General features: G+C 36.4%; 1 protein-coding gene across 1 annotated transcript; it reads right to left on the bottom strand.

Moving 5' to 3' along the window:
- Positions 1–2,478: 2,478 nt before the first annotated feature.
- On the bottom strand, positions 2,479–4,280 carry LOC149160003 (transcription factor bHLH126-like). Its single transcript, XM_089436598.1, has 3 exons — positions 3,526–4,280; positions 3,062–3,433; positions 2,479–2,974 (listed from the first exon to the last, which is right to left on the bottom strand). The coding sequence occupies exons 1-3, from the start codon at positions 4,129–4,131 to the stop codon at positions 2,879–2,881; spliced, it is 1,074 nt and encodes a 357-aa protein (XP_089292724.1). The 5' UTR covers positions 4,132–4,280; the 3' UTR covers positions 2,479–2,878.
- Between the last annotated feature and the right edge of the window lie 6,936 nt (positions 4,281–11,216).

Raw genomic sequence — 11,216 nt, 5'->3', positions numbered from 1 at the left:
GAGACTTGTGCTCGAGCATGATGTAGTTTTTGTTTTTGCTATGAAATTTCTGAAACAATGAACTTCAGTTATTAGGAAATTGTAAATATTATTGCCAAGTAGATTTCGGTTAATTCCATGTTTAATTATGGATTTTTTAATTTCATTTCCAACTTGATACCTATCTTTTTAAATCTTCTCTATTGGGTTTCTATTTTTTGGTTACATACATAGGGTTACAGGTATTTTTCCACCTGAATTTATTATCAAGTTTGGATAATAGTTTCACTCCCTAGCTGCAGAGGGGGACTGAACTTGGCTTTTGGTTCCTCTACCGTGGCCAAGTCTCAACCCTCTCTAGGACCACCAACAACCCTTAATAAATATTCCTTATAAGAAAAATATTAAAAGAAATCTAACACAGAGATTATGTAAATGGTTATTCCTTAGGAAAAATCATAATAATGGTTCGTTTGTCTTTGTTTCCCCCTGGCCTAGTTGCTTCCTTATAAATTTCCAGCCTTCTCTCAGGTCAGTCATAGAAATGGGGCTAATCTCGATTACCTATGAGGTCCCCACTCCTATTGTTCGGTTATGGATTAGTCTCAGGGCTAACATACAATCAAAAATATACTCATTATGTTCATTAAATATAAACAAAAGAACACTATGTACGCACGAAATAATTTATGTAACTTTCATTATGTTCACTAATTATAAACAAAGGAGCAATGTATATGCAAGCAATAATTTTTGTAACTTTCCAATGACTCCTTCACATATTGCTTTTACAGTTTGCAAATCTGTCATATTAACATAAAGGGGTAAAATTTACATAGATCCACTAATGTGCAATTACATTGTTTCTTTTCTTTCCACATATTCATTTCTGACACTATAACAAAATGAATAAGATTAATTAAACCAACTAATTTTACTTAAAGAATACATACAAGTATACAAATTTACTAGTAAACACTTACCTGATTCACAGTCTTCCAAGAATTCAACAGTGCTGAGTTGATCCTCCTGACCATGGGAAGGGTAATTACATCCACTTCTAGCCTCGAGCTTCCACTTTAGAGAAATATGCACAGTCTCATCAAAATCCAATAATAGACATCAGGACCACCATCAAGTCTAATACCATCTCATTCTATATATGTTCAAGGTTTTCCTCTCGCCCAGGTCCAGTTCAAGATTACCTCTAGGCAGCATATTTCCAACTTCACAGACTACTTCTTTCTTTTATGTCCCCTAGGACTCCAAGAAAGCAAAACCCCTCTCAGATATTTCTCTTTTATTCTGGTAGAGAATGACAACTATCATAATTGTCTAACACTTAGAATTCATTGCACATCAACCCTCCTGAACTCCAATAAAAATAATTCACATAACATTTATGTAAAATTAAATAATTCACAAAGTCCACTAGGCTTCCCAAGCCCACTTACTCATGGTCTCACGCAATTTATAAAAGCAAAAATAAATAACTAACAATAATTTATGTTACGTAGGGGCGTTACATAATAGCTATAAATTAAGATCTATTTCACAATATAAATTAAAATAATGATTCTATAACCATATTTAAATTTAATTAATAAGAAAGTAAAATCTTAACATTAATATATCAAGAATTTTAACCATGCATATTCATGGCAACATTACCACTTTCAATAAACTTACAATATAACAAGATTGTTAATCATGTATATTCACACTCACTTTACCACCTACAAAAAAGTTACAATATAACATGATTCTTAACCATACATATTCACCACTACATTCCCATGGATGCTATTAACTTGTAAATAGGGTGTTTTATAATAGCGTAGGCCAGTACCATGGATTATCAATACCACATGCCCAAAAATCATAACTCAATTCAGGATCAAAATATTTTATTTTAATTGAAGTTTATAACATTTTCTTAAATAAATTTAAAATAAAAAGGGATATAAATACTTTTGCGATATATATAAACTCTCTATTTTCATTAGTACTAAAAATATTTTGTGAATATTTTATAGAGATTAAATTAATCTAATATAAATAATATCGAGATGTGAAATTTATATAATATAAATAATATTATTAAGAACTAACATAAATTCACGTTAACTAAACTATTTGAGAAATAAATATCTCAATATACAAATATCCTCTCAAGATTTATATTAATTTTTTTTATATAGCTAGAGATTTAAATTAAAATAAATAAAAAATAATATAAAAAGTTAATTATTAATAATATCTTCCAGCAAAATACTTCCACAACCACCTAAATAATATTTAAACTTTACTGTAAAACCTAAAAAAACAAACTTATGTCCCTAAAACACACATTTTCTAAATTGCAAAACTGATAAATAAAAATGAATTACAACTTATTTGACTATTAAAAAGCGGAAATTTTTTCAAGAAAATCCAGCGAAATAAACATTTGCATATACAATTGTCTTTCCGGATAAGGAACTTCTATAAGACTAAAGTTTCAAGGGTACACGGTTTTCCTGACATGATAAACATTAAACAAAAGGATTTGTAAAAATTGCTTTGCTTTCCATGATTTACAATGGGAAGAACGCCCTGACATGCGACAAGTTTTATGTGAAGTGCAGAAGCTTTATTTGTGCACTTTATTAGGAAGATAAGAGCAATAACACTGAAAAGTGAAAACAAAATGACAACCTGAACTCAAGTGACACACATGTTTATCCTCCCATATAGAGGAAAAAGTGCTTAAACTTATTTAGACAAATTGTTTAAGTTTAATAAATTGAACTTAAGTAAAGTCTGTTTTTGAATTTACACCTAGTAGCAGAGAGCTTTGTTGGCGAAGTCAGTAACCATTTTAAAGAAATAGGTAGCCAGAAGAAAGGTGAACTATATATTACTCTGTCATTGAACATTTTGGAAGGCTTCCATCGATCAGTTGGCCAATTCTCCTGTGAAGGAAAGCGCTATTGAAGTGGCGAAAATCTAACATCTGCAGGATTAAAATAGAAACATTAGAATACTTGAAGAAAAGCAATGCAGCTTGAGGGTTTACAGTGTACACACAATAAAAGATTACCTTCGAATGAATGGTATAAAAGACTCTATCATTTATAGTAGTAACCGTAGCGTTCACAACTTCAAGTCCGGCTTCCTCTAACTCAGTTAGAAGAGTAGAGAAGTCGATCTGGTCCTTGAAAATATTTACAGTGACTTGAATACCTGGACCAAATTGGCTAACCCTTATAGTCTGAAATTTGTCCCGTACATTGGAGGATCGAAGCTCCGAAGCTTGCAGGGTTTTATAATTACAGAAGCTGTTGGAAAATGGGTTAACAGTGGCCGGATATTTTAGCACATCTCTTTTCTTTTCGAGCTCTATTAACTTGTTTTGCAAATGACGAATGTGTTTAACGGCTTCCAGCAGTTTGTCCGATAATGTGCATTTTGTCTACAAAAATGGCAAACACAGATATAACTATTGTCCCTTTTCTTTTCTTTTTAATACTTTTATGATATGCATCGGATACAGATAAACCTCACCTTATTATAGTCTTGAGGGAGTAGCGATAACAGTGTTGAACAAAGAGCTTTCATCTTGCTCCGCCTCTGCCTCTCCACCAGTTTGTGAAGATGCGCATTCCCAATACTTTCCTTGACGGCCTCGTTATAATGACCTCCTCCTCCCGCGGCCGCTTTGTTCGTTCGACGGCTCCGCGTCGGTGGGAAAATAGGGTTTACAGAACTCACCAACGAACATACCGGCGAGCTACAGGTTAGGGTTTGAACTAGATCGCCAATGTTGGCTACGAATTGCTGCGGATATTGCTCGACCGCCGGTGACGAATTGTCCTCAGCAATCTGATGAATCTGCACCGCCGGTCCTATAGAAGCTATTCCGAGCGAGCCGTAATCATGTGGCCTTTTGGTGCAGAGGTCTTCAAATATTAGTGCCACAGCATCGTCATCAATACAAGCTTCGGTTTCAGCAAACTTCACTGGTTTGGTTGGTGTTTGGATCTGAACACCTTCATTAGTATGAATATTACCATAATAATGAGGAAGACACGCTGCTGCCTGAGAATACGAGGACGAACACGGTTGAAATGAATATCTATAAGGATAGGTTTTGCTCTGCAAATCTTCCATTTTGAACTCTCCTGCCTGATTAATGAAGATTAGTGAGGACCAATTACCAAATGGAAAATCAGAACCATCAACTCTCTGATCCAACCAGGTGTCTTGCTTGCAAGGCGGAGGGGACTGTTTTTTCCATTCAGATTTTAGGGAAAAGTAAAGTGGAATGATGGTTACTGGGGTGGATATGGTCTAATCGTTAGGTAGAGACGTTTGATCCGATAAGATTATATATATTTGGAAATAGTTAGATAAGGATGTTTGATCCAATAAAGTTATATATATTTGAAAATAGTTAAATGAGAAAGTTTGATAATACAAAATTATACATAATTGAAAACTGTTTTCGATCAGAATTTTCAGTTAAAATATAGAATCAAGGAACCTCAATACAGTTTCTCCTTGACTCTGATAAGCCGCAAAAGGAAACGAGGGAGGAATGTGTTGAACGCTTAGCCGCAAAAGAAACAGAGGGAGGAATGTGTTGAAGACTTAGCCGCAAAAGGAACAGAGGGAGGAAGTGGAATGCACAAAGAAATAACATCCTCGCACTTGGTAACGTAGTTAATGACTGAAGTAAACTTTTATATTTGAAAAATAGATTGCGTTTGACGTATTGGGCGCATATTATTTTCGACGAGTAATATCGTGTGGTCCACTCATAATTGTCATTGTCATTGGTAAAGTATATTACAGCTCTATGCCAGCTAGAATTTTCAATGTTTGAAATTATAGAACTTAAAATAAGGTGAGGAAAATTTATAATATATAAATATTTTTAAATATAAGATTCCATTTTAAGTCTTTGAATTTAGAATTGGGCAATCTTAGATTGGAAATATCAACGTCAATATAAAAATCGTCAATGTGTAAAACACTTGAAATGATCCACCATATATGGATTTCTTAACTTTACAGAAAACACATTATATATGCGTTACTTAACTTTACAGACAAAACATTTTAAAAACAATACACATGTTTATTGTAAGGTGAAAACATAAGCACAAGTCGTGTATCATATGGAAATAAAAGAACTAGGAACATTATATATGCATTACCAAACTTTACAGCCAAAACACTTTAAAAACCATACACATGTTTACTGTAGGGTGAAAACATAAGCACAAATCGTGTATAATACGGAAATAAAAGAGGCCATCATTATTTGAAGTTAAAAAAGTTACTAAGAGATTGAGAAAATGAAAAAGTTATGAAAGATTGAGTTGTTGTTTGTACGGTTGATTATTAGGCGAACCATGGAAATTACTTGAAGTTTAAAAAATTGGTGAAGATTGAGATAATAAAAAAGTTAGTGAAAACCTCTCCTACCTACTTTAATTGCGCCTGAACAGACTGGTTTTGTGGAAGGTAGACAAATCTTAGATGGTATAGTGGTTTCTCAGGAAGTTATACATTCTTTAAAAGTGAGGAAGAAGAAAGGGTTGCTTATGAAGTTGGATTTGTCTAAGGCCTATGATCGATTGAACTGGAGGTATCTCAGTGAGGTTTTGGGAGCTTTTGGATTTGAACATAGGTGGATAGCATGGATAATCAGTATGATCTCTACTCCGAATTTCTCAATTCTGGTCAATGGTATTCCTACAGATACATTTAATGCCACCAGGGGCATTAGGCAGGGGGACCCAATTTCGCCATTTTTATTCATCTTGGCTATGGAAGGATTAAGCAGGAAACTGAAAACCGAAGTAAGTGAAAGAAGAATCAAAGGCCTTCGATTGTGGGGGAATAATCTAGTCATTACACGTCAACAGTTCGTTGATGATCTGATGCTGTTTGGAGAAGCGTCGCTTAGAGAGGTAAGGAGATTCAAGCATATCTTAGAAGTTTTCATGAACGCTTCAGGCATGATGATCAATAATGATAAATCTTGTACCTTTATCTTTAATTCACCTGAAGCGGTCAAAGCCCATTTAACACGAGTTTTAGGCTTTAGGCACGGAGCGTTACCTACAAAATATTTGGGCATCCAACTGGATATAAACTCAAATCGTATTAAGAATTGGCAGAGTTTGTTGGACAGGATTAGGAAAAGATTAGCTAGTTGGTCATTCAGAATGCTGAATTTAGCAAGTCGAGTTATCCTTTTAAAATCAGTATTACTATCTATTCCCATATATCAGTTATCTCTTATGGCTGCTCCAAAAGGCGTCTTTTCTAGATTGCGAGAAATGATGGGGAAATTTCTTTGGGGGGGACCTCAGCAACAGAAAAAATGGACTCTGGTTTCATGGAAGAATATCATCAAGAGGAAAGAGGAAGGAGGCCTTGGGATTAGAGATCTGGAAATCGTTAACAAGGTTTTGGGAGCGAAATTATGGTGGAGATGGGTACAGGGGGGAACTGACGTGTGGAAAAGAATATGGAATCAAAAATATGATATGCCAGATACCATTGAAGGGCAGCTAAGAACATAAAGGAATCCACGAGGATCACAAATATGGGATTTAGCAAGAAATAATAGGGATATCGTTAGGAACCTGGACTTCTGGGAAATTCGCGAAGGTAGTTCAGCAAGATTTTGGGAGGAAAGATGGCAACAGTTTGATAGGCTGAATAGGAACCAATATCTCCATGAACTTCAACTTATAACACAAACATCAGGAATGGAATATGTGAGGGATTATTGGAGAAGAGAAGCATTAAATGATACATGGAGAGTGTGGAAAAGGCCGCAGGAATGGGATGATAGGATAAATCCGGAGACTGGGCAAATATATATTCGAGAAATTGAATCGAGGAAAATTAAGATAAGAGAGGGTCAAGATATTCTACGATGGGGTAAAGCGATGCGGGGGATGTTTACAGTTAAAGAAGCTTATTATTGGGAAACCAAAGAGGAACGGGACGAAGAACCAATAGACTGGAAGCGGATTTGGGAAGCAAAATGGTGGCCAAAAGTAACATATTTTGCATGGTTGGTGTGTCGAGGTAGGATTCTGACTTGGGAAAATATTCAGAAAAGAGGTATGAGTGGACCATCAAGATGTTACCTATGTAATAAAGAGATAGAGAATCAGGAGCATCTACTGAATAGTTGTATATACTCTCGGAGTCTTTGGGAAGAACTTAGGGTACTCTTTGGTAAGTCAAACAGGGATCCAGATAGTCTTCGGAATACTATTATTCACTGGGGAAAGGGTAATTTTCAGAGTAAAGTTGTAAGGAGGCTATGGAATTTAGCGGTTGGATTTGTAATATGGGAAGTGTGGAAAGAACGAAACCGAAGGCTCTTCCGAGACAAGAGTTGCCATGAATCAAGAATTCGGGATACAATATGTAGAGCGATCAAAGAAACGGTTTTGTCTGAAGTTTGGGACGAGGATGATTGGAAGCTCAATCCAGAGGAACAACGAATAGTTTCAAAATTGAATATTGATTTTACGATGATCTATCCCAATACAGATAGGAAACTTAGATCTCGCATTCACAGTCCAAATCACTTTAGACTTCCAGGTGATGATCGGATCAAATTGAACTTCGATGGGGCATCGAAGGGTAACCCTGGACAAGCAGGATGGGGAGGTATATTCAGAGACAGCAGAGGTATTACACGGTGGGTGTATGCTGAATGGGGTGGGGAAATGACAAATAATGAGGCGGAATTATGGGCAGTATATAATGGACTCCGAATTGCAGTCCGAAACGGTTATAGGAATCTCGAAATTGAAGGTGATTCCCAGATTACAATAGATATGCTCAAAAAATTGAGGGATGGAAAAAGATGGGATCATGTGGCGAAGAGCTGGCGGACAGCAGGGATTATACAGGATATAGAAGGGCTGCTAGGGATGATAGATTATCTAATAATAACGCATGTTATGAGAAATGGGAATAAGGCTGCCGATCTCTTGGCCAATTGGGGAAGTGGAGCGCCGAACAGGATAATGGACGGTAGCTGGACATCATTTCAGGCTGAGGTAAGGTGGAATGAGTTAAACAATATATTAAGTCAAGATAATGATGAGGCTACTGCGCAAGCGAGGGAAGATTAGCCGCCTCCTGATTGACGATAGGAGGGGAAAAGACAGTACAATTAATGCTGGAATAGGGTGTATGAAGAATCGCGCATATAACATTATAGTTATCGCAGGTGAATTTGATTATATCATGGAACAGATGACCTTCCCAAGGACGATCAGGGACAAAGAACCGAGGAGGAGTGATGGAAATGTCAGACAGGTAGTGTACGTCTTGCATCATAACAAAGCGAGTGCGACGTGTATTAATGGAGAGGGTGGGCAGCAATGCAAATTCAAGAAGGAAAGGTGGCCGCGCAGGGATTCATTTGTGCTTGCATATAGTCGAGAGGAGAGAAGGAATAACTCAGGAGATCATTACAGTAACGGGAGGAGGAGGAGGGAAGTTACGAAGGCGATACAGTTGCAGGCAAGCAATATGGCAGTAAGTCAAGAAAGGGGCGAAGGTAGATGAACGAGAAGCAAGGGGATTAGTACGGACAAGAAAGGAAAAATCCCGGTTGGGGATACCTTTCAGAGGATTTACTTGGACATCCCGGACGAGTCTGAGGAGGAATTTGATATCCGGGACTATATTTTAGAGGAGGAGCAATGTCGGTCTGCGGGTGGTAACGTTGGTAAGGGGAAGCAGCATAGCAGCGATATGGGTGGCGATAGGAATGAGGATTCGGACGCTGACGCAGAGGAAGCGGGTGGAAGATGTGGAAGGAGCAGGGGATTGCGTGGTAGTGGTTTACGGAGAGGTAGAGGGAGGCCTGTAGGATGTCGGGGTCGAGGACGCCGGACTCAAAGATCTGGCTTTGAGGAGGGATCACCAAGTGAGGTCAGTGGCAGGAAAAGAGGGAAGAGGGATATTAGAAAGAAACTGCAGGAGGCAGAGGAAGCATATCTTCATGATACCAACCCGAAAATTAGAAGAATCATAGATAAAGTAGAGGAAGAGGCCATGCAGGAAATCTCTGAGCCTGAAATGGAGGATTGGGAGTGCTTTATCCCTGACCCAGGCCACACAAGAGGGAGGATGTCTTTATATAAGCAGTCACTACATGTATATTGGGGCATGAAGAGATTAATGGCCAAAGCTATGGAACAAGTGGCCCTGGAAATGGTGGAATTGGCTCAAGGGATCCCCACCCTCAAAAGGGAGCTGAAGAATATACAGATTACTCTTGTAATGCAAGACAGGAAGTTGGACAAAATTCTGCAGCTGTTTAAAGCATGTGGAATGGAGGTCAAGCCGGAGAGCGAGCCCCAGCCAAAGACAGTGAACCAGTAGGATATGGAAATGCTGCAAAGAGGTGTTTATCAATTTCTTTTTGGACTATGTTATATTAGATGTTACTGTTACAAAGAAAAATCAGTTTGTTAGTAGTAAGAATAGATGGGATTTTTGCTTGGTTAGATAGACTGGTTATCTACTTTTTTAGGATGGCTGTAAAAAACCTTCGATGGTCACCCGGTTTCCCTTATGGGTGGGTTGAGACTTGCCACAATATGTAATTTCTTCTACTTTTATTAATAGAGTACTGCCTCAGTTTACAGAAAAAAAAAAGAAAGTTAGTGAAAGATTGAATTGTTGTTTGTACTATTGATTACTCCTTGGAATACTAATTACTCGTTAAACCTAAAAAATTTAAAAAACTTAGTAACAATTAAATTACTTAAAATTAAAAAAAGTTGATCAAAAATTGAAATAATAGAAAACTTAGTAAAAGATTGAGTTACTGTTTGTACCACTAATTACTGGTTGAAACACTCATTAAGTTAGTAAAAGGTAAAAAATGTTTGACGTCCTCATTAAGCCTAAAAATGTTAGTAAAAGTTAAAAAGGTCACTCATTACTCATTAAACGTAAAAAAAGGAAAAGGGGGTACTCTTTTTAGAATGTGAGGTATGGTTAAGTTTTTGTTAGTTGAGGATTCAATTTTGTATTTTAAAAAAATAAAAGAAATTTTTATGTCTAATGTTTAGTTATGTATTTTTATCATTATTTAAATATGAAATAAAATTATTAATATAGAATTATTAGATGAAAAACATAATGACGAGTGTTATATAGATCAATGCCAGGAATTTCAATAAATTAACTAATAAAAAAAAATTAGTAGTAGTGGATTCTAAAATGGATGTTATATTAGTGGATTGTAAAACGGGTAGGATGATGTTAGATGTTAAAATTGGTGGGTGCATGGTGGGTTTTAAAATGGATGGGATGGTGTTGCGTGCTATAAGGGGTTAGATGTTGTTGGAATCTTATCTTTGTTCGAGTGTCCTATTGTGGTTCCTAAGTTTGCAGGTGGAGACATTGCATTTGTGTTTCAGAGGTAAGGGGTTAGATGTTGTTGGAATTTTATCTTTGTTTGAGTGTCCTATTGCAGCTCCTAAGGTTGTTCCTAAGGTTACAGGTGGAGACATTTCATTTGTGTTTCCGAGGTTGGTTGCTAACGTTGGCATTAGAGATATTGCTTGGATTTATGTTCGACACCTTCCCTGCTCTTCTGTTGTGAAAAGAGTAAGAGAGCTTACCCATGTTTAGAGGAACATTCACTATAAATCTAATTTATAGATTTTTATGTTAAGAGAAAATATTATGACTTTTTATTAAATGTTAATTCTTTAGTTATGGCTTTCTATAAAATGAGAATACATTTAAAGGAAAACATTGTAGATGAGTTCATGGAGGAATAAGTAGCATATTAAAAGTATAATGTGTGTAAATATGAATTGTAGTGTGAAAAGTTAAAGGAAGCAACTGGAGGTTAACAGAAGCCTTAGATGGCTTACAAGAAACTATGGAACAGTTATGGAACTATGGTTTGTGGGGTTACTCTCTTAGGGCTGAGAGGGGAATCCAACATTGTTATTTAGTGGAATTAGTAACTTTAGAAGATGTAGATAATCTGTAACTTTAATCTTAGAAGTCGTAGGATAGGCATGAGACAAAAAATAGAAAGTAGTTGGGGCATACCTGTTGAACGTGGTTGAGTTAAAGAGGAAGCTTAAACTATATATTTATTTTGGTAATGAAACCTAGAAGCTTCAAGTTAAATATGGAACTAGCTAAGAAATTTATGCATATCCCAACTGCTTATTTCC

This window comes from Pinus tabuliformis, chromosome 5_2 (genome assembly GCF_031772625.1).
Source record: "Pinus tabuliformis cultivar Carrire ecotype Pingquan chromosome 5_2, CPIR1, whole genome shotgun sequence".
In the NCBI taxonomy this organism is placed as follows: Eukaryota; Viridiplantae; Streptophyta; class Pinopsida; order Pinales; family Pinaceae; genus Pinus; species Pinus tabuliformis.
This window is presented reverse-complemented; position numbering and strand designations above follow the sequence as displayed.